This window comes from Carassius gibelio, chromosome A18 (genome assembly GCF_023724105.1).
Source record: "Carassius gibelio isolate Cgi1373 ecotype wild population from Czech Republic chromosome A18, carGib1.2-hapl.c, whole genome shotgun sequence".
Lineage (NCBI taxonomy): Eukaryota > Metazoa > Chordata > Actinopteri > Cypriniformes > Cyprinidae > Carassius > Carassius gibelio.
Window position 1 is genome coordinate 837,006 of NC_068388.1, and position 24,244 is coordinate 861,249.

General features: G+C 42.6%; 1 protein-coding gene across 3 annotated transcripts in view; it reads left to right on the top strand.

Annotated features, from left to right (window-relative positions):
* The first annotated feature begins 676 nt into the window (after window positions 1-676).
* The window catches only part of LOC127934339 (fibrillin-1), a 58,755-nt gene continuing 35,187 nt past the window's right edge, over window positions 677-24,244 (top strand). For all 3 annotated transcript variants that reach the window (XM_052531647.1, XM_052531648.1, XM_052531649.1), the window contains exons 1-14: window positions 677-846; window positions 1,012-1,170; window positions 2,233-2,315; window positions 2,648-2,746; window positions 4,240-4,335; window positions 4,448-4,543; window positions 11,200-11,397; window positions 12,709-12,834; window positions 21,547-21,672; window positions 22,956-23,108; window positions 23,270-23,458; window positions 23,673-23,819; window positions 23,900-24,019; window positions 24,102-24,227. In XM_052531647.1, coding sequence (XP_052387607.1) covers window positions 1,028-1,170; window positions 2,233-2,315; window positions 2,648-2,746; window positions 4,240-4,335; window positions 4,448-4,543; window positions 11,200-11,397; window positions 12,709-12,834; window positions 21,547-21,672; window positions 22,956-23,108; window positions 23,270-23,458; window positions 23,673-23,819; window positions 23,900-24,019; window positions 24,102-24,227 — 1,702 coding nt within the window. In that variant the 5' untranslated portion in view covers window positions 677-846; window positions 1,012-1,027. The remainder of the gene's footprint in view (window positions 847-1,011; window positions 1,171-2,232; window positions 2,316-2,647; window positions 2,747-4,239; window positions 4,336-4,447; window positions 4,544-11,199; window positions 11,398-12,708; window positions 12,835-21,546; window positions 21,673-22,955; window positions 23,109-23,269; window positions 23,459-23,672; window positions 23,820-23,899; window positions 24,020-24,101; window positions 24,228-24,244) is intronic.

Genomic DNA, 24,244 nt, shown 5'->3' on the forward strand with positions numbered 1-24,244 from the left:
GTAATCTGATTATGTAACTCACGTTACTTGTAACTTGTTACCACCAACAGTGTTCACATGGTACTTCAGAAAATACCATGAAATCCAAAAAGTCTGCTTTTGTAAGTGAGAGCACATGCTTCTCCAGCGCGTGGTTTGAATTGTGTATTGTGCAGAATGTCTGGAGGGTAAAAGTCATAAATTGTCTCCCATGAGCCCCCTCTCTCTCATTGTGCATTGTTCGTGTTCTCATTACACTAGTGAAGGTGCTGCCAGCGAGCGCGCGCCCGCGCCAAACGTGACCGGGAACGCGGACAAGAGATGATGCTGCTGGTGAAGTATGAGGCGCGCTCCCGAGCCAGAGTCTGTCAGCAAGCGAAAGTTGAAAAAAAAAAGCAAGTTTTCCCGATGCAATTAATTTACCACAAAGCCTTCCTTTTAAGGTGCTGTGACAGTACCATAGTATTATATCAGTGGCATTTATACTTATTTCCTCTTAAAGTTATAGTGACATCTGTGCGTATCTTGAATATGTTATAAGCTCCACATACGGATTAATGTTCTTCATTTTACTTTTCTATAAAAGCGTCTAGAATCTAATAATCTCGGGCTGATTTCGGCGCTCGGCTCAGTTCCCGCAGGTTCTCGCGAGATCAGAGGCGAGCGAGTGTTTTGGATGAGATTTGAGAGGCGCAGCGGAATGAGCGCTGCTACAGTAACGCATCCGCTGCGCTTTGGGTTGCACCTCTGAGCCGCCTTAAGCTCTTTTTCTCATTCTGACAACTTTTACCAGGCACTTTAGAGTCTGCGTCAGTGCACACTTACTGGAGGAGACCTCTTCTTCATCTTCTTCATCATCTGCTGGAGGTACAGAAACTTTCTTTCCCAGTTTTGCTTCATCCTCCGCTCCTGAGGGTTCTCTGCTGTCCTGCTCTCCTTTGCTTTCCACAGACGCGCACAGCGCTGCTCTCTTGTTCTGCGAGTTGGTGTTTTTGTCAGTTTTGCTATTAATGCGAGCTGTTGGTCGTGCAGCGGGAGCGCGCGCAGAATGAGGCGGCTGCTCGTGCTCGTGTCGCTGTGTGTATCGGCGCAGACGCTGGGCGCAGACGCAGACGCAGACGCAGACAGAGCCGTGGAGCAGCCGAGAGCGAGCCGAGCGAAGCGACGCGGCGGACAGGACGTGCTGAAGGGGTAACGACTCTCTGCACCACTGAAGAACCACACATTCACTCGAAACACCACGGTAAAACCGTCCCACCGGGACCCGGGCTCCGGGCTCCGGTAATGAGAGAGTGTGCTGTTTTCAAGGTTTAGAGATGATCCTAACAAAGCAATGAACAGTCAATCACAGAAGAAACAATCTGATTTCTTTACCCCCATAATTCAGTTTAAATCAGATTCTTTTCTTCTGCCACAGAATAAACAATACAAAAGAGAATCATTACTTTTTCTCACAATAATGTTAAATCTCATATTTTAGACTTTTTTTAGTTTAAATCGTGCAATTATTTTGTTTATGCAACAGAATAAACAATAAAAAGATAATCATGACCTATATCTCACATTTCTGACTTTTTTCTCACAACGGGGTTATATCATCATTCAGACTTTTTTCTTGCAATTCAGTTCAGAAATGTGAAGAAAACGTTTTTATTCAGTTTTTTATTATTTTGTTGCATTGCAGAAACAGCAATAAACGTTAATAATTAGCTTACATTAGTAGATGAATGAACTAACATTAAGAAAAAATACATTTATTACAGAATTTATTCATCTTTGTTCATTGTTAATTCACAGTGCATTAACTAATGTTAACAAGCACAACGTTAGCTTAACATTAACTAAGATTAATAATGTTTAGTTCATGTTAACGTGAGGTAACCCTAATGTAAAGTGTTGCCCAATAAACAATAAAAAAAAAAGGAAATGCAAGAAATTAAACTAAATAGCAATTACATTACAAGTTCTTTCATGTATTTTTTTACTTAAAATCTAGTTTAAAAAGCTGTAAATATAAAGAGAAATTAAGAGTTGAAGTTTTTATAGCCATGCAATCTGTAAGAGAGATATTTAGGTAGATATGAACGATTTTATAGATAGATAATGACGTGTAACACAGATGGAGAAGCACTGAAATAGTGTTTTCTTGTACAACATACTCTAGTATTTACAGCTTCAGAAAACCTCATCCATGTGTGGAGAGTTTGGACTCGAGCCCTTGCTCGGTTAAGTTTTGCCGAACTCTTCCCGCAGGCCGAATGTGTGTGGATCCCGTCATCATGCGTACTGCTGTCCCGGATGGAAGACCTTGACCGGAGGAAACCAGTGCATCGTCCGTAAGTCCTCAATGTTGTTTACAGGCGCGCTAATGGATCTCTGACCTCCTGACCTCTCACTGACCGCACTTAACAAGAACATTACGGGTTCGGACACATTCCAGTTATATGTGTAATCGCATTAATCCGATTAATCCGATATTTCCTGAATAAGACAGCTGGCATATGCCTGGATGAACTGGAAGTCTGTCTCATGGAAAGATCTGGAGCTGAATCCACAGACTTTGATTTTGTGGGATGGATGTTGTATATAACAGAAAACAACGAGGGAAGGGATGTGTAGAACGTTCAGAACATCTGTGACGGTCGATCATTGTTTTTTCAATCCTCAGCTATTTGTCGGAGCCCCTGCGGAGACGGCTTCTGCTCCAGACCTAACATGTGCACCTGTCCGAGCGGTCAGATCGCTCCCACCTGCGGATCCAAGTCAGGTAACTCAGTGTCTGTCTCTCCTCTCCATGCAGGTGTGTGTCCGTCTGTCCACTGATGATGGAGGGTCAGAGGGACAGATATATACGTCACATTATTTCATCTATTCATTTCATTTACTTAAATTAATTTGTACATTTTTTCAGTTTCATTTTGCATTTAATACAAGCATTAAAAAGCTTAAACTTTATTATACTTTATCATTGTTTTGAAATGTTTTGTTTATTACAATTTTTATACTTACGATGCATGCATTTTTAAATTTGTTTTTATATATATATAGATATGATGCATGCATTTTTAATATGACTTCTTTTTATGACTATATTTATACTTACTATGCATTTATTTTAATGTTTTTTATGACTGTTTTTATACTTATGATGCATGCATTTTTTAAAATGTTTTATATATATATATATATATATATATATACTTATGATGCATGCATTTTAATGTCTTCTTTTTATGACAATTTTTATACTTATGATGCATTCATTATCAAAATATTTTCTTTATGACTTTTCTTTTATGTATAGCACTTTGAATTACCATTGTGTATCAAATGTTCTTTATAAGTAAACTTGCCTTAATGATAGTGAATATAAATATTAACAAATATTTTGCATACATTTAATAAACATTTCCATAATTTGTTTTCATAAGACTATTTTAAATCAAACACTGTGCATGATTTTGGAGCAGGATTATGCACTGGTGTCGGTCAGTAATCTCAAAATGGACAAATAACGACCCGGCCTACTGCAAATCTTGCAAGAGTTTGACCGAATACGGTTTGGCATCTGAACACAAACATGCTGAGAGTTGGTCGTCTGGTTAGGGTGTTGAAAATAATGGTTTAGTGTCCCGATCGTCTCAGATTCTTGCGGTTGTTTTACTGCCGTGATTGTGAATAATAAATATTGTGAATATTAGCTGTGTCTGGATGGGTGTGTGTGATTTGGAGTCTGTCCACAGTCAACAGTCCCAGATCCTCACTGGATCCCTCCACGGGGAGGAGACACTCGTGTGTGTGTGAGTGTGTGTGTGTGTGTGTGTGTGTGTGTGTGTGTGTGCAGTATTTTGGGGACCTATTTGTTCCCAGATGTGAGCTCAAGCCTCCCTTTGTAGGCGTTTACAACAGGAACAATGATTCATGCACACAATAATAATAATTTTTATGTATTTTACTTTACTTTGTGTTGGTCTGTAATTGCCTTGATATTAAAAGGATCATGAAATGTATTTTCAGATTTTCATACTATTTCTTGAGGCTTTTTGCACCAAAAAAGTTCCAATATTTATAAAAATGATTTTTACATTCTGTAAAACACATTCAATTTCAATGTGTGTTTCCTCTTCCAGAAATGGAGGTAAACTCTGAGTTCAGTTTTTATTGCACTGTAACCTCTCATGTGTAAATATCAAGAACATTTAGATTCTTTGTTATATTTAAAGCAACAGTGTAAATAACGCGTCTGATGTTTGTGTTCAGTCCAGAACTGTAACATCCGCTGCATGAACGGTGGGACGTGTGCGGAGGACCAGTGTCTGTGTCAGAAGGGATTCAGTGGAGCTCACTGCGGCCAGCGTAAGACACACACACACACACACACACTCACACACACACACTCACACACACACACACACACACAGAGATCCACACACACTGCTGACCGTAACCGTGTCTCTGTCTCCTGTAGCTGTGTGTGAGTCGGGCTGTCTGAACGGAGGCCGGTGTGTCGCTCCGAACCGCTGTCTGTGTAACTACGGCTTCACTGGAGCTCAGTGTGAGAGAGGTGAGATCTATTAAACATCACAGACACACATCAGTAAGAACTCCTCTGACTGCAGTGTGTGCTTCTGAAGGACCTGAAGGTTTCCTCTTAGAATCCGGTCGATAGCTGCGTGTGTGTGTGTGTTTCTGTGAGTGTGTGTGTGTGTGTGTGTGTCTGTGAGTGTGTGTGTGTGTGTGTGTGTGTGTGTGTGTGTGTCTGTGAGTGTGAGTGTGTTTGTATGTGTGTGTCTGTGAGTGTAAGTGTGTGTGTGTGTGTCTGTGAGTGTGTGTGTGTATATTTGAGTTTGTGTGTGTGTTTCTGTGTGTGTGTGTGTGTTCTGGTTTCTGGACTCTGATGTTCTGTAGATGTTATTAGCTGCAGATGTGCTAGGGTTCAGTGTTTATGTAAAGAGGACAGAGCGTTCTGTGTTTGTTTGCTGCTCGTCTTGATGGAAATCATATTTATGTTGAAATGGCGAGTGGAAACATCCCTTTATGACACATCCTCATCCTCAGCGCTGAAGCAGAAGACTCGATCACATCAGAGGGGTTGGGTGTGTTTATCCGCTCGAACGTTCACCCAAAGACAAGTGTGTGTTGCATTCTGGGTCACCCTTGAGTATAAATAAGGCCAAAGTGCTGTGAAAACTGTCTCAGGTTACGTATGTAACCATAGTTCCCTGAGTAGGGAACGAGACACCGCGTCCTCTTTGGGGAACACCTCGTCGTGACCCGTGTCTGAAGCATACATTGAAAAAACACCAACTTATTGGCCGGCAAAAGCCTCCGCTTCACTACCGGCGCGACTTTAAATAAGCACCGGGAGAGCACATCACTATCTTCTTCGTCTGAAGCTTGCGTCCGAAGCGTGGCAGGGAGCTTGAGGATGCAGTGTCTCGTTCCCTACTCAGGGAACTATGGTTACATACGTAACCTGAGACAGTTCCCTTTCGAGGGAACTTCGAACTGCGTCCTCTAGGGGTCGCTTTGGGGAACAGTATACCCACGCCGCCATGCTGAGGGGAGTGCAGGCCAGAATCATGGCAAGCACTAAGTACCAACTCTGCCATTTCCATGGGAGGATGTTTAGACGGCTGTCTGTGACAGTACCCCTTATGGCCAAAAGGCCTAAGCTACATACCCAACTTAATTGTTAGGGCCTCGGCCCAGGGTAGAGCTGAAGGCTTGGAATCAGGAAAGATTCCTTTAAAGGGATACAGCTAAGAACCTAGCATTTCTACCTGTCACACAGGGGCTACCGCTAGCTTACGCATAAGCTTGCTAAAAGAGCTGTCTCAACAGATCCTAGTAGCAACACCCTGTTTAGACAGGTATCTGAGGATACAGTGGTGGAGTGGCGCCCAAGATGAACGGGGCTTTTACCAACTCAGGAAAAGGCACGAAGCAGCCCCGCATGAAGCCCTCACCATATAGGATTTTAGAAAGAACGCAGAATACCAGAATACTAGCGTGTGAACTTACCACAGTGTGGATTTCAGAAAGTGTGCAAAGACTTCACGTGCACACTTACCATAGCATGGATTTTCAAATACTGTTCTAAGGAGGGGCTCTCGTGGCACTCTGATAGAGCAGCTCATAGATGGAATGGTGCATCTCAAAACAGTATGATTGAGAGTCATCAACACGATCTGTGGAAACAATACTGGAGCGATCTGGGGAAAAAACAGAGAACTCAGTCTCATACGAGAGGAGAACTCCGAGCTCAGAGTAGCGCGCTCATAGGCGACCCTTTTTTGGAAAAAGGGGAGCACTGCTAAATTACCACGAGAATCACCCAAATAGCCCATCATGTTGAGGGAAGCGATGCTTGAGGTGTATAAACAAATATACACTGGCTGAATGGAGCTCAAGGAACCAAGGTCTAATCATCTCAAGAAAGGGAATGAAGCGGAGCACGTAACCCTTATCGTACAAGATTTCAGAAAGTTTGCAGAATCTTGAGAGCAAACTTACCACTTGTGGATTTCTTAGAAAGTGCGCAAAAAGTGTTCACGTGCACACTGACCACCATGTGGTTTTGAGAAAGTACACAAAGCTTAGCGTGTGTACTTAAAGGTTCCTAAGCATCGCAGACAAACCTCGGTCAAGGGGAGCATCACCTGAGGCAGCATATACAAGAAGACTTCTGTAACTGCCCCCTCCACTTCCTGCTAGATGTGACAGCACCCCTAAGCGGCCAGGAGACCCCTCGGGGTGACCTGGCTGGACATCCATGAAATTCCCTGCAGTGCTGTGCCAGGCCTGATGATCAAGGAGGCTGCCTCAGAAATCTCTGATCTCAGTCACCTGATACCGGAACATGAAACCGGATGGCTGGTGCTGGTGAGTGTTCAGTACACACTGTAACTGAGCACTGCAAAGGAAACTCACAGAGTTTATTAGTAGACACGTAACCACCAGCAATGTAATACACATAAGTATATACAGAGAGGATTACATACTCACCCACCCTCCTGCACTGGAGCCCCGCTCAAGGGGCACCTCCTTTTAGTCTGGACCATCAGTCAGGTGTTTGCTATGAACATAGAACCATAAAAACATTATAGGTCCAGCAGAGGAGACTGTTATGCGAGAGGTTTCCACCTAACCTCGATCAGGTGGAGAGCTGGTGGTTACAGGGGAATTAGGAAGGGGAGGATAAAAGCAGAAGTTAACCCTCTGAAGTCGATTAATGCATATACGCGTTTTTAGGCTATTTTCTTCTGATAACCTCTTAGACTCCAGAGGGTTAAAAATCCCCAAAGGGAACGAGTAGATACCTCAGTATCACTCTGATTCGGGTGAGAACGCTGCCTCGTCTAGATCATACCCCTTAGGTTCTGCTTACCTCCTCGTGACCCACGATTCCTCTAACCCCTGCCGCAGTTGGAGGAGGAGCGCGAGTTGCGACACTAGCCTTCTGTGCCCATCTTTGATCCTCAGATCGAGACATGCCAGGACACCTATGTTGTTCAAGGCTCAGACCTGGACTTTCGTGGAATGAAGGATCTGAAAGCAGCAAAGCGCGCCTTCGTCTCCCTGAACTTCTCAAATCGCCGTCTCAACGGAAATACTGAAAATTTCAGCAGGCGAAACCTGAGCATCGAGCAGAAAGCATTTTCTTTCCTCCCAATGTCTGGCAGGTTCATCCACAGATGTCTCTCCGCTGCCACCACGGCAGCCATAGTCTCGCCCATGGCGGAGGCGGCCTGCTTGGAAGCACGGAGAGAGATCCGTGGTGCGGCACAGCTCCGCTACCTGATCAGAAAAAGGCCCCGGCCTCTATCCAGGTCTCTTAGCAGATCAGTCTGATATGCTTGAAGCTCCAGCATTGTGTGTAATAAAGCCACAGCCTGTCCTGCTACTGCATATGCCTTGCCATTTAAGCGAGATGATTTTCTGAAGCCTCATAGCCGCGGTTTCGCGCATCACCTCGATGTCGGCAGATTCCTTTCATGCCGAAACCGATGGATGCGAAAAGAAAACAGCATCTTTCATTTCTTTTTAATCTCTGTATGGAGATCATGCAGAAATGAAAGGCTCACCTGAGCTGGAGGGTTCTGGTCAAAAGGTAATTTTTGCTCAATAACCTCCAACAGCTCTACATACGCAGGGCAGGAGAATTGAGAAGGCTCGTCCTCAGCTTTTTCACCATCCTCAAATATCTCCTGCTTTTCCTGGGTAAAAACCCAGCAGAGCACTAACCTCAGAAAGTGTTAAAGATATAACATCATCCTCCCGAGGCTCTCTCTCATCCGCCGCCCTTTTTTTTTTTTTACTCGAAAGGGAAAGTCCCTCTTTAAACCATTCAGACAGATCCACCTGTATTCTCACGAGCTCATTCTCTTCCACGCCTCAGCGCAGACAGGTCCTGAACCGCGGGAAGCAGATGGCTGCCTTTTTTTCCCTTTTCTTTCAGAAGATAGACGAACGAGAGCGGAGCTTTTTCCATTGAAAAAACGCTCACGATGCACGCAGATTGCCTCCTCTAAGACATCGCTAGAGTGCTCTTCACCCAAACAAATGACGCAAAGATTGTCATCGGGTGTCAAATAACGCCGACACGGATGCACACATCGTCTAAACGCTTGCTAGTTGTAACCATGATAAACAGAGAAAGATCGCCCTTACCGGTTCTTTCAGATGCACGCTTCAAACAGAGCAGTCAGTGAAGAAGAAGAAGATAATGACGTGTTCTCCTGGTGCTTGTTAATAGTCGCGCCGGTAGTGACGTCGGAGGCTGTCGCCGGCCAACAAGTTGGTGTTTTTTCAATGTATGCTTCAAACACAGGTCACGGCGAGGTGTTCCCCAAAGCGACCCCTAGAGGACGCAGTTCGAAGTTCCCTCGAAAGGGAACACTTATGATACAGATGGCTGCTGTCCTTCATCAGATCAAGTATAAAGTCAGTTCTCCTCACATTTGCTCAGGTGTCCAGCGAGGAAACACAGGTGTAGAGAATCACATTAAAAACAACATGTTCAGAAACCCATGTGAAGCTCTGCCTGCTCACCTGTCAGTCAACTGTTGCACTAAAACACTGGGAGATAATGGTGTCAAGTGTGTGTGAGATTCACACTCAGATGAAGTCACATTTTGTAATTGATTGTTAGATTGGATTTGTGCAGGAATGAGGTGCACAGAGAGCGCAGTGAACACAGACATTCCTAGAGATTTTATTCAGCTGATGAACTGCAGGAGATTATGAATTCCATAATGAATCAAGCTCTGCTAATGTGACCTGTGTGTGTGTGTGTGTGTGTGTGTGAGAGAGAGAGTGAGAGTGTGTGTGTTTGTGTGTGTGTGTGTGTGTGTGAGAGAGAGTGAGAGTGAGAGTGTGTGTGTGTGTGTGTGTGTGTGAGTGTGTTTGTGTGTTTGAGTGTGCGTCTGTGTGTGAGAGTGAGAGTGTGTGTGTGCAGTGTTAGGGGTAACTCATTACAAGTAACACGAGTAATGTAATCAGATTACTTTTTTAAAGTAACTAGTAAAGTAATGCATTACTTTTTGCATTACTTTTTAATTACAATTTATTTTTCAAATAAGTAACACCTGTTACTTTTTCCCCATTTATTTATTGAAAGCTCTTCTGTCCCGGTGTTGAGAGAAATCAGGAGTAAGATTTTTTTCATTCTAGAATAAATGTGACCATGAATTAATTAATCTCACTCATTCACTCGGATTTAGTTTTCATCAAAATCAATAAAAACATTTAAAAGGAATTCAGATTATGATGACTCAAAGTGTGAAACTATTTGCTCTGACCTTTGATCCAGTTCACCCAAACTAATAAGCAAAAAAATACAGAAGATAAACTAATCTAAATTTTTAAATTGTACATTTTTATTGCTGAAGAGTGTTGAACTTTCTTCTTCTTTCTTCTATTGCACAGACGTGAATTTACATTTCCTTCAATCTGAGGCTTTTGGTGTGAAATGGCTTTTACGTTTCCCAAAAATATAACTTTTTATATTATAAACAAGCAAGCCTACCCCAGGTTTAAATAGTAATGCAAAAGTAACGTAACACATTACTTTCAATAAGAAGTATCTAAGTAGCGTAATTAGTTACTTTTTTAGGTAATAACGCAGTATTGTAATGCTTTAGTTTTAAAAGTAACTTTCCCCAACACGGTGTGGGTGTGTGTGTGTGAGTGTGTGTGCGAGTGTGTGCTAGTGTGTGTGCATGAGTGCGAGTGTATGTGATTGTGTGTGTGTGTGTGTGTGTGTGTGAGTGTGTGAGTGTTTGTGAGTGTGTGTGAGAGAGAGAGAGAGTGAGAAAGAGTGTGTGTGTGTGTGTGAGAGAGAGAGAGTGTGTGTGTGTATATGTATGATTTTGTGTGTGTGTGTGTGTGTGTGTGTGTGTGTATTTGTATGTGTGAGTGTGAGTTTTATTGCTCCCAGATGTTGAGCGGTGCAGGGAGTGTCCCCTTCAGACAAACACACACATGACATCACACACACACACACACGCACACACACACACACACACACACACACACACACAGGGTGTTCCCAGTGTTCAGATGAAGCAGCAGTGAGTTGATCAACACTGTAAGAACATCAGCGCTGTGAGACTCTGATCGTTCTCATGTCATCATTCATTCTTCGTTAACCCGTTCACTGCTAGTATAAGTATAAACAAACTATTCATAGTTTAAAATCATTAATAATAATATTTAGTTTTAACCCTTTATACAAAACAGCATCTTCACTAGTTAGTATATCAGTTTTGTTGGAATATTATAATTGGTGCTTAGAATAATCACATTTGAATGCTTTTGAAATGTTGTATTATGCCAGCTAATGCAAATATATTGTTCCCATTAGGTTATTTCAATGTTTTAAAAACATTTTGTAATGAATGTTTAAGAAACCTTACATTGTATCAGTTTTGTTCTGTGAGTGATGAAAGGGATACACCTAGGATGGCCTGAGGAACAGTAAATCATGGGCTAATTTTCATTTTTGGGTAAAGTATCCCTAAAAAAAACTAAAATAACACTAAAAAAGCTTTCATAAAAACATTCCATGAATGATGTATAAAAGTTTCCCTGCTGATGTGTTGAGAACATGATTAAAGCTGCGATGTGAGCGATGCTGGTTCATCTGGTTCTGTGTCAGCTGAGAGTGAAAGTGTGTGTCGTGCATTAGCGAGTTAATCATGTTCTGTGTGTGTCCAGATTACAGGACGGGGCCGTGTTTCGCGTCGGTCAGTAACCAGATGTGTCAGGGTCAGCTGACGGGAATCGTCTGCACTAAGACGCTGTGCTGTGCGACGGTGGGACGGGCCTGGGGTCATCCGTGTGAGCAGTGTCCAGCACAACCACATCCCTGCCGCCGCGGCTTCATTCCCAACCACCGCTCCGGGGCCTGCCAGGGTGAGACACACACACACACACACACACACGCAGATGGACGGACGGACAGTCCGCTCTAATTAACTCAGACTGGTTTTGGTTCTAATGGAGGAATGCTCGCAGTCATGCAAACAAGGACACACTGTCAGAACACATAGATGCACGCCTCAGAGAGCCAGACGATTCCACACACACACACACACACACACACACTCTCTGACTGTAAGTGACTCGCTCAGTGATGCACCTGTTGATCTGAGCTGAAGATGGTCAGATGTGCTGCAGGTCATGATGAGGATCTCCTGTATTGTCACCGACCGGCTCTGGTGTGTGTGTGTGTGTGTGTGTGTGTGTGTGACTGTAATTCCTCCAGCTGGGTGAATTCTTCTATCGTCTGGCTGTCTGAGTCTCTCTGGGAGCGTGAGCGTGGGCTCCTCTCTCTCTCTCTGTTCAGTCTCACACTTCTCCTCAAATCAATCAGGTTTTTATCTTGTCCCTTAATATTTCTTCCTTATTTACTCTCTCTCTACTCCTCACTGTCTGTGTGTCTCTCACCTGCCTGTCAGTGTGTGTGTGTGTGTGTGTGTGTTAACCTACACTAGACTGATGTGATCAACACGTCTGACTGCACTATTACTGTTCAAAAGATTTAAAGAACTAAACACTTTTATTCATCAAGACTACATTAAATTAATCAACAGTGACAGTAAAGACATTTATAATGTTACAGTAGATTTCTATTTCCAATAAATGCTGTTCTTCTGAACTTTCTGTTCATCTGTGAATCCTGAAAAATAAAATGTATCAGTTTCCACAAAAATATTGAGCAGCACAACTGTGTTCAATAATCAGAAATGTTTCTTGAGCAGTAAATCATCATATTATTCTGATTTCTGACGATCATGTGACACTGAAGACTGGAGGAATGATGCTGAAAATACAGCGGAGCATCACAGAAATACATTACACTTTAACACAGATTCACACAGAAAACAGATATATATATATATTGTATTTGCTCTGGTGTGGGTAAAACAGTATGATTTATACAACTGAAGAAGAACATCTGTGCACGTCTTTACAGAAAGTCACATGATCAAAGACGCTGATTAACTTTCATTTAATTAGTCATACAGAAATAGAGCACAATCTGAAGATTATGATTTGTTTATGTCTGAACTCTTCGCTCTGTTCTCAGGCAGAGCTCTGATGTTTCCTCCTCGTGTTGTTCTGTTTTGAATTATACACACTGATTCGAGTGCATCTGTTGTGTTGTGTTGTTAAAGCATTTCCTCTCTCTCTCTGTGTGTGTGTGTGTGTGTGTGTGTGCAGATGTGGACGAGTGCCAGGCCATTCCTGGACTCTGTCAGGGGGGAAACTGTGTGAATACCGTGGGCTCATTTGAGTGCAAATGCCCTGCTGGACACAAGTTCAACGAAATCACACAGAAATGTGAAGGTAATGACACACACACTCACTCTCATACACTCTCTCTCTCTCACGCACACACACACACAAACTCTATCTAAAGCATCATCTAAATCACAATCATTAATTTGCTAGTTTACTGATGTAGTATATGTAAATGGACGTCTGATGTCACCTACACAGTGCCATTAGCATGAGTTTGTTTAGACAGCGAGTCTGAATCTTCTGTCATTATCTCAGAGACGACGCTTTCAGACGTGTTTATAGGACACACTCTCAGAGACGGAGGGAGTCTGGCTGCTTCGCTGTGTTTACAGCAGAACACGAGAGGTTTAGTTTTACTCTTGTTCAATCAGACGGGTTGTTTCTGTTCTGGAGTGTGTGTGTGTGTGTGTGAGATCTATATCCACCCCGCTCCCAGGAATAACGTCCCAGAGCTCTGGAAAGCACCCGAGCGAGAGCCAAACTCAGACTGCTGTCCATTATTAGTCAAGTCGTATTTCAGTGTAGAGATGCTGTGGTCAGTCGTCTGACAGTAAATCTGATGTTCATCTGCTCAATAATACACATCACACAGTAAAAGCCCTTCACACACGGCGTCCCGCAGCAGCAGGGCTGAGTAGATGACGATCCATTGCTCTCTTTAGAGACCGAATCTGAGCTTTGAGTTGAAAAAATTTACTTCTCGAAACACAATGACTTTTTTCTTGTAATTTAATTTAGCCTTTTTTTCTTGAAATTTTATGAGTTTATTCTCTAAACACGACTTTTTTTTCTAAATGTAATTTTTTTTCTATAAACTTTTTTTCTCTTAATTAAATATATTTTTTCTCAATACTTAATTTCTGCTGTTTTTTCAAGGTTCAAGATTTTCTCGAAAAACAACCTTTTTGTGTCATTTAATTTCTGCATTTTTTTCTAAAAATGACACAAGTTCTTGTGTCACAGATGTATGAGTCGCAGATGTTTGTGTCACAGATGTTTGTGTTGCAGATGTTTGTGTCGCAGATGTTTGTGTTACAGATGTTTGTGTCGCAGATGTTTGTGTCGCAGATGTTTGTGTCGCAGATGTTTGTGTCGCAGATGTTTGTGTTACAGATGTTTGTGTTACAGATGTTTGTGTCACAGATGTTTGTGTTACAGATGTTTGTGTCACAGATGTTTGTGTCGCAGATGTTTGTGTCGCAGATGTTTGTGTCACAGATGTTTGTGTTACAGATGTTTGTGTCACAGATGTTTGTGTCGCAGATGTTTGTGTCGCAGATGTTTGTGTCACAGATGTTTGTGTCACAGATGTTTGTGTCACAGATGTATGAGTCGCAGATGTTTGTGTTACAGATGTTTGTGTCGCAGATGTTTGTGTCGCAGATGTTTGTGTCGCAGATGTTTGTGTCACAGATGTTTGTGTTACAGATGTTTGTGTCACAGATGTTTGTGTCGCAGATGTTTGTGTCGCAGATGTTTGTGTCACAGATGTTTGTGTCACAGATGTTTGTGTCACAGATGTATGAGTCGCAGATGTTTGTGTCGCAGATGTTTGTGTCGCAGATGTTTGTGTCGCAGATGTTTGTGTCGCAGATGTTTGTGTTGCAGATGTTTGTGTCGCAGATGTTTGTGTTGCAGATGTTTGTGTTGCAGATGTATGAGTCGCAGATGTTTGTGTCGCAGATGTTTGTGTCGCAGATGTTTGTGTCACAGATGTTTGTGTCGCAGATGTTTGTGTCACAGATGTTTGTGTCACAGATGTTTGTGTCACAGATGTATGAGTCGCAGATGTTTGTGTCGCAGATGTTTGTGTCGCAGATGTTTGTGTCGCAGATGTTTGTGTTGCAGATGTTTGTGTTACAGATGTATGAGTCGCAGATGTTTGTGTCGCAGATGTTTGTGTCGCAGATGTTTGTGTCACAGATGTTTGTGTCGCAGATGTTTGTGTCACAGATGTTTGTGTCGCAGATGTTTCTGTCACAGATGTTTGTGTCACAGATGTATGAGTCGCAGATGTTTGTGTCGCAGATGTTTGTGTCGCAGATGTTTGTGTCACAGATGTTTGTGTTACAGATGTTTGTGTCACAGATGTTTGTGTCGCAGATGTATGAGTCGCAGATGTTTGTGTCACAGATGTTTGTGTCGCAGATGTTTGTGTCGCAGATGTTTGTGTCGCAGATGTTTGTGTCGCAGATGTTTGTGTCACAGATGTTTGTGTTACAGATGTTTGTGTCACAGATGTTTGTGTCGCAGATGTATGAGTCGCAGATGTTTGTGTCACAGATGTTTGTGTCACAGATGTTTGTGTCACAGATGTATGAGTCGCAGATGTTTGTGTCGCAGATGTTTGTGTCGCAGATGTTTGTGTCGCAGATGTTTGTGTCACAGATGTTTGTGTTACAGATGTTTGTGTCACAGATGTTTGTGTCGCAGATGTTTGTGTCGCAGATGTTTGTGTCACAGATGTTTGTGTCGCAGATGTTTGTGTCGCAGATGTTTGTGTCGCAGATGTTTGTCACAGATTTTTGTGTCGCAGATTTTTGTGTCGCAGATGTTTGTGTCGCAGATGTTTGTGTCGCAGATGTTTGTGTCGCAGATGTGTGTGTTACAGATGTTTGTGTCACAGATGTTTGTGTCGCAGATGTTTGTGTCGCAGATGTTTGTGTTACAGATGTATGTGTCGCAGATGTTTGTGTTGCAGATGTTTGTCACAGATGTTTGTGTCGCAGATGTTTGTGTCGCAGATGTTTGTGTCACAGATGTTTGTGTCGCAGATGTTTGTGTCGCAGATGTGTGTGTCGCAGATGTTTGTGTCGCAGATGTTTGTGTCGCAGATGTTTGTGTCGCAGATGTTTGTGTTACAGATGTTTGTGTTACAGATGTTTGTGTCGCAGATGTTTGTGTTACAGATGTTTGCGTCGCAGATGTTTGTGTCACAGATGTTTGTGTCGCAGATGTTTGTGTCGCAGATGTGTGTGTTACAGATGTTTGCGTCGCAGATGTTTGCGTCGCAGATGTTTGCGTCGCAGATGTTTGCGTCGCAGATGTTTGTGTCGCAGATGTTTGTGTCGCAGATGTTTGTGTCGCAGATGTTTGCGTCGCAGATGTTTGCGTCGCAGATGTTTGCGTCGCAGATGTTTGTGTCGCAGATGTTTGTGTCGCAGATGTTTGTGTCGCAGATGTTTGTGTTACAGATGTTTGCGTCGCAGATGTTTGTGTCGCAGATGTTTCTGTCGCAGATGTTTGTGTCGCAGATGTTTGTGTCGCAGATTTTTGTGTCGCAGATGTTTGTGTCGCAGATGTTTGTGTCGCAGATGTTTGTGTCGCAGATGTTTGTGTCGCAGATGTGTGTGTCGCAGATGTGTGTGTCGCAGATGTTTGCGTCGCAGATGTTTGCGTCGCAGATGTTTGCGTTGCAGATGTTTGTGTTACAGATGTTTGTGTCGCAGATGTTTGTGTCGCAGATGTTTGTGTTGCAGATGTTTGTGTTGCAGATGTTTGTGTTACAGATGTTTGTGTCACAGATGTTTGCGTCGCAGATGTTTGCGTCGCAGATGTTTGCGTCGCAGATGTTTGTGTTACAGATGTTTGTGTTACAGATGTTTGTCGCAGATGTTTGTCGCAGATGTTTGTGTCGCAGATGTTTGTGTTGCAGATGTTTGTGTTACAGATGTTTGTGTTACAGATGTTTGTGTCGCAGATGTTTGCGTCGCAGATGTTTGTGTCGCAGATGTTTGTGTCGCAGATGTTTGTGTCGCAGATGTTTGTGTCGCAGATGTGTGTGTTACAGATGTTTGTGTCGCAGATGTTTGTGTCGCAGATGTTTGTGTCGCAGATGTTTGTGACGCAGATGTTTGCGTTACAGATGTTTGCGTCGCAGATGTTTCTGTCGCAGATGTTTGTGTCGCAGATGTTTGTGTCGCAGATTTTTGTGTCGCAGATGTTTGTCGCAGATGTTTGTGTCGCAGATGTTTGTGTCGCAGATGTTTGTGTCGCAGATGTTTGTGTCGCAGATGTTTGCGTCGCAGATGTTTGCGTCGCAGATGTTTGCGTCGCAGATGTTTGTGTTACAGATGTTTGTGTTGCAGATGTTTGTGTTACAGATGTTTGTGTTGCAGATGTTTGTGTTACAGATGTTTGTGTCGCAGATGTTTGCGTCGCAGATGTTTGTGTTACAGATGTTTGCGTCGCAGATGTTTGCGTCGCAGATGTTTGCGTCGCAGATGTTTGTGTTGCAGATGTTTGTGTTGCAGATGTTTGTGTCGCAGATGTTTGCGTCGCAGATGTTTGTGTTACAGATGTTTGTGTCGCAGATGTTTGTGTTGCAGATGTTTGTGTTGCAGATGTTTGTGTTACAGATGTTTGTGTTGCAGATGTTTGTGTCGCAGATGTTTGTGTCACAGATGTTTGTGTCACAGATGTTTGTGTTGCAGATGTTTGTGTTGCAGATGTTTGCGTCGCAGATGTTTGTGTCGCAGATGTTTCTGTCGCAGATGTTTGTGTCGCAGATGTTTGTGTCGCAGATTTTTGTGTCGCAGATGTTTGTGTCGCAGATGTTTGTGTCGCAGATGTGTGTGTCGCAGATGTTTGTGTCGCAGATGTTTGTGTCGCAGATGTTTGTGTCGCAGATGTTTGCGTCGCAGATGTTTGTGTTGCAGATGTTTGTGTTGCAGATGTTTGTGTTACAGATGTTTGTGTTGCAGATGTTTGTGTTGCAGATGTTTGTGTCGCAGATGTTTGCGTCGCAGATGTTTGCGTCGCAGATGTTTGTGTTACAGATGTTTGCGTCGCAGATGTTTGCGTCGCAGATGTTTGTGTTACAGATGTTTGTGTTGCAGATGTTTGTGTTACAGATGTTTGTGTTACAGATGTTTGCGTCGCAGATGTTTGTGTCGCAGATGTTTGTGTCGCAGATGTTTGTGTCGCAGATGTGTGTGTCGCAGATGTTTGTGTCGCGGATGTTTGTGTTACAGATGTTTGTGTCGCAGATGTTTGTGTCGCAGATGTTTGTGTCGCAGATGTTTGTGTTGCAGATGTTTGTGTTACAGATGTTTGTGTCGCAGATGTTTGTGTCGCAGATGTTTGTGTCGCAGATGTTTGTGTCGCAGATGTTTGTGTCGCAGATGTTTGTGTCGCAGATGTTTGTGTTACAGATGTTTGTGTTACAGATGTTTGCGTCGCAGATGTTTGTGTCGCAGATGTTTGTGTCGCAGATGTTTGCGTCGCAGATGTTTGTGTTGCAGATGTTTGTGTTACAGATGTTTGTGTTACAGATGTTTGCGTCGCAGATGTTTCTGTCGCAGATGTTTGTGTCGCAGATGTTTGTGTCGCAGATTTTTGTGTCGCAGATGTTTGTGTCGCAGATGTTTGTGTCGCAGATGTTTGTGTTGCAGATGTTTGTGTTACAGATGTTTGCGTCACAGATGTTTGTGTTACAGATGTTTGTGTTACAGATGTTTGTGTCGCAGATGTTTGTGTCGCAGATGTTTGTGTTACAGATGTTTGTGTTGCAGATGTTTGTGTTACAGATGTTTGCGTCGCAGATGTTTGCGTCGCAGATGTTTGTGTCGCAGATGTTTGTGTCGCAGATGTTTGTGTCGCAGATGTGTGTGTCGCAGATGTTTGTGTCGCAGATGTTTGTGTCGCAGATGTTTGTGTTGCAGATGTTTGCGTCGCAGATGTTTCTGTCGCAGATGTTTGCGTCGCAGATGTTTGTGTCGCAGATGTTTGTGTCGCAGATTTTTGTGTCGCAGATGTTTGTGTTGCAGATGTTTGTGTTACAGATGTTTGCGTCACAGATGTTTGTGTTACAGATGTTTGTGTTACAGATGTTTGTGTCGCAGATGTTTGCGTCGCAGATGTTTGTGTTACAGATGTTTGCGTCGCAGATGTTTGTGTTACAGATGTTTGTGTCGCAGATGTTTGTGTTACAGATGTTTGTGTTGCAGATGTTTGTGTTACAGATGTTTGTGTTGCAGATGTTTGCGTCGCAGATGTTTGTGTTACAGATGTTTGCGTCGCAGATGTTTGTGTTACAGATGTTTGTGTTGCAGATGTTTGTGTTACAGATGTTTGTGTTGCAGATGTTTGCGTCGCAGATGTTTGTGTTACAGATGTTTGTGTTACAGATGTTTGTGTTACAGATGTTTGTGTTGCAGATGTTTGTGTTACAGATGTTTGTGTTGCAGATGTTTGTGTTACAGATGTTTGCGTCGCAGATGTTTGTGTTACAGATGTTTGCGTCGCAGATGTTTGTGTTACAGATGTTTGTGTTGCAGATGTTTGTGTTACAGATGTTTGCGTCGCAGATGTTTGTGTTACAGATGTTTGTGTCGCAGATGTTTGTGTCGCAGATGTGTGTGTTACAGATGTTTGCGTCGCAGATGTTTGTGTTACAGATGTTTGTGTTGCAGATGTTTGTGTTACAGATGTTTGTGTTGCAGATGTTTGTGTTACAGATGTTTGTGTTGCAGATGTTTGCGTCGCAGATGTTTGTGTTACAGATGTTTGTGTTGCAGATGTTTGTGTTACAGATGTTTGTGTTGCAGATGTTTGTGTTACGGATGTTTGTGTCGCAGATGTTTGTGTTACAGATGTTTGTGTTGCAGATGTTTGTGTTACAGATGTTTGTGTCACAGATGTTTGTGTCGCAGATGTTTGTGTTACAGATGTTTGTGTTACAGATGTTTGTGTTACAGATGTTTGCGTCGCAGATGTTTGTGTTACAGATGTTTGCGTCGCAGATGTTTGTGTTACAGATGTTTGTGTCGCAGATGTTTGTGTTGCAGATGTTTGTGTCGCAGATGTTTGTGTTACAGATGTTTGTGTTGCAGATGTTTGCGTCGCAGATGTTTGTGTTACAGATGTTTGTGTTGCAGATGTTTGTGTCGCAGATGTTTGTGTTACAGATGTTTGCGTCGCAGATGTTTGTGTTACAGATGTTTGTGTTGCAGATGTTTGTGTTACAGATGTTTGTGTTACAGATGTTTGTGTTACGGATGTTTGTGTCGCAGATGTTTGTGTTACAGATGTTTGTGTCGCAGATGTTTGTGTTACAGATGTTTGTGTTACAGATGTTTGTGTTGCAGATGTTTGTGTTACAGATGTTTGCGTCGCAGATGTTTGTGTTACAGATGTTTGTGTCGCAGATGTTTGTGTTGCAGATGTTTGTGTTACAGATGTTTGTGTTACAGATGTTTGTGTTGCAGATGTTTGTGTTACAGATGTTTGTGTTGCAGATGTTTGTGTTACAGATGTTTGCGTCGCAGATGTTTGTGTTACAGATGTTTGCGTCGCAGATGTTTGTGTTACAGATGTTTGTGTTGCAGATGTTTGTGTTACAGATGTTTGTGTTACAGATGTTTGCGTCGCAGATGTTTGTGTTACAGATGTTTGTGTCGCAGATGTTTGTGTCGCAGATGTGTGTGTTACAGATGTTTGTGTCGCAGATGTTTGTGTTGCAGATGTTTGTGTTACAGATGTTTGTGTTACAGATGTTTGTGTTGCAGATGTTTGTGTTGCAGATGTTTGTGTTACAGATGTTTGTGTTACAGATGTTTGCGTCGCAGATGTTTGTGTTACAGATGTTTGCGTCGCAGATGTTTGTGTTGCAGATGTTTGTGTTACAGATGTTTGTGTTACAGATGTTTGCGTCGCAGATGTTTGTGTTACAGATGTTTGTGTTACAGATGTTTGTGTTACGGATGTTTGTGTCGCAGATGTTTGTGTTACAGATGTTTGTGTCACAGATGTTTGTGTTACAGATGTTTGTGTCGCAGATGTTTGTGTCGCAGATGTTTGTGTCGCAGATGTTTGTGTTACAGATGTTTGTGTTACAGATGTTTGTGTTACGGATGTTTGTGTCGCAGATGTTTGTGTTACAGATGTTTGTGTCGCAGATGTTTGTGTTACAGATGTTTGTGTTACAGATGTTTGTGTCGCAGATGTTTGTGTCGCAGATGTTTGTGTTACAGATGTTTGTGTTACGGATGTTTGTGTCGCAGATGTTTGTGTCGCAGATGTTTGTGTTGCAGATGTTTGTGTTACAGATGTTTGTGTTACGGATGTTTGTGTCGCAGATGTTTGTGTCACAGATGTTTGTGTTGCAGATGTTTGTGTTACAGATGTTTGTGTTACGGATGTTTGTGTCGCAGATGTTTGTGTTACAGATGTTTGTGTCGCAGATGTTTGTGTTACAGATGTTTGTGTCGCAGATGTTTGTGTCGCAGATGTTTGTGTCGCAGATGTTTGTGTTACAGATGTTTGTGTTACAGATGTTTGTGTTGCAGATGTTTGTGTTACAGATGTTTGTGTTACAGATGTTTGTGTCGCAGATGTTTGTGTTGCAGATGTTTGTGTCACAGATGTTTGTGTTGCAGATGTTTGTGTTACAGATGTTTGTGTTACGGATGTTTGTGTCGCAGATGTTTGTGTTACAGATGTTTGTGTCGCAGATGTTTGTGTTACAGATGTTTGTGTCGCAGATGTTTGTGTCGCAGATGTTTGTGTTACAGATGTTTGTGTTACAGATGTTTGTGTTGCAGATGTTTGTGTTACAGATGTTTGTGTTACAGATGTTTGTGTCGCAGATGTTTGTGTTACAGATGTTTGTGTCGCAGATGTTTGTGTCGCAGATGTTTGTGTTACAGATGTTTGTGTTACAGATGTTTGTGTTGCAGATGTTTGTGTTACAGATGTTTGTACTGTAGCAGCTGGTTTAAGTGTGATGATCTGATCTGATGTGTGTGTGTCTCTCAGACATTGACGAGTGCTCTAATGTCCCGGGTCTGTGCGGTGGAGGTCAGTGCTCTAACACCATCGGCAGCTTCTTCTGCAGGTGTCCAGTAGGCTTCGACACGGCGCTGGACGGCTCGCGCTGCATCGGTGAGTCTGACCTGCTCTCACTGTCACACCTGATTTATTAAATCACTGTGATCAGCTCCTGGTCTCATCAGAAACTCTCCTCCTGTCACTGGTCGTGTTTTCTTGTAGATTGTATTTAAAGTCGTCATAAAACCTTAAAGAGGAGAGCAGTAGATCCTCCCAAATCCAGTGCAAACTCACATTCACACATTTCACAATATTTCCCTGTGTTTTTTTAAAAGTGATCAGGTTATATTTGAATAATTTTTTAGCACATATAAATATCAATGCTGCATGCAACATATTTTTAAGTGTTTTGTTTTGATTGTTTTGAAAAAATATATATGATTATGATTTTTTGTGTGTATATATATATATATATATATATATATATATATATATATATATATATATATATTTATATACGTAATTATTTTTTAAACATTTTTTTCATGTAATTTTATTGTTTATTTTGATTAGTTTTATTTTAAAAACAGATGTTTCATTTTTATTATTTTTTTAGTAAATGTATTTATTAAAAAAAAGTCAAGTATTTATTTTATTTTTATATTTTAATATTATTTTTAGTAAGTGTTTCATTTGGACTGGATTAAATTAATTATATAATTTTGCATTTCTATAATTTAATACATTTGTAGTGTTTTGTTTTTAAAATCATTTATTTGTTCTTTTATATGCTTTAAATGTGAACTGACTGTGGCAGAACATGTGCAGTTATTCATCAGGCCAGTCAAGCACATTCAGTTGAAGCGGATGAATTACATGAAAAAGTGTGTGTGTGTGTGTGCGTGTAAGTGGGTCAGTGGTCTTCAGCTGATGTGTGTTGGCTGTGTTTGTGTGGAAGGAATGTGTGCTATGACTCGATCCACTCCAAACGTTTCCTGAGCCAAACATCCCTCTCTTCTCCTCCATCATTGCGCTCCGGTCGCTGCCTCGCGTTACTCCTGCAGCTGGAGATGCTCTGTCATTACACATACTGCCCCGTCACACTGCGAGAGTGTGTGTGTGTGTGTGTGTGTGTGTGTGTGTCGCCACGTACACAATGTGAGCTGACAATGTGTTCCTAGCTAGTAAAAACATGTTCTAAAAACGTTTTGCTAATTAGCATTATTTCTGAAAGTTCTACATTCAGTTTTTTAAATGTTTTAAAGACATTTTAATGAGAATTTTATTGGAACATTCCTTTGTATTATTTTACAAACGTTACGGAGACGTTACTTTTGAATGTTCTCTGAACGTTCTGAAACAAGTAGTTTAATAGATGAATTGTGTTTCTGCTCCAGACGCACGGACAGGGTTCTGCTACGCTAACATCGTGAGCGGACGCTGTGCTAACCTGCTGCCGCAGCGCTTGTCCAAGAGCCAGTGCTGCTGTGAGAACAGAGGATGCTGGTCCGGATCCGCCGTCCCAGAGATGTGTCCCATCCGCGGAACAGGTGAGGCCGAGCTTCATTAGTAACTTTAACATTTAAACAGTTTAGAACAGCTGAACAAGTATTGTAAACAAGCAATATAAAAGAGTCGATTATGATACAGTAATTGTAACAACTGCATATGATTTGAATAATACTCTCTCTCTCTCTCTCTCCCTTCTCAGATGAGTATCAGAGACTCTGTCTGTATAGTTTCTCGGTTCCTGATCCAGAACGACCAGATCTGGGTCCGATTCCCATTCCCATTCCCTTTCCGGTTCCTCGCCCTGATCCTGGTCCAGTTTTTCCCGAGGATCCACGTGACCATAAACCTGTGCCGCCCACATCTGTTGACCTTCCTACCATCAGACCTGGTACTGCACACAAACACACCTAAAAACACCTCAGGACTGAAGACACGCATCACTTCCTGTTTACATCCTTTTTTTAATGTTTGTAATTAAATTTTTTTTCTTTAGTTGACTATAAAAAACAGGTTTTCTAGAGCTGCTTGTTTTGAGGGTTTGAAAGGTTGATCAGACTTGGCTAGTCTGACAAATGTCTGATATTTTAATGTCTTTCTCTCAGGTATCCCGCTCCTGAACGGCACCGGGGTGAACATGTGCAACGCGTTTCGTAACCTGTGCATCAACGGCCGCTGTGTGCCGAAGCCGGGCAGCTACCGCTGCGAGTGCAACATGGGCTACCGGCTGGACGGCCGCGGCGAGTGCATCGGTCAGTGCGTCGCCTGATATCAGACGTGTGTGCAGAGCGTCTGCGGCGAGCGTTTGATCACGTGTTGTGTGTGTGTTTAGATGCGAACGAGTGTGAGCGGAGCCCCTGTGTGAACGGAGAGTGTGTGAACACCCCTGGATCCTATTACTGCAAGTGTCCCACCGGATTCCAGAGCACAGCCACCAGAACCGAGTGCAGAGGTAATCGCACACACACACACACACACACAAGCTCACACACACACGCTCACACACACACGCTCACATAGCCCGTTCTCTGCAGATCTGGATGAGTGTGTGGCCAACGGTCGCATCTGTAACAACGGCCGCTGCGTCAACACCGAGGGCAGCTTCCACTGCGTGTGCAACGCCGGCTTCGAGATCTCAGCTGACGGAAGGAACTGCCAAGGTGAGACGTCCAGCCGA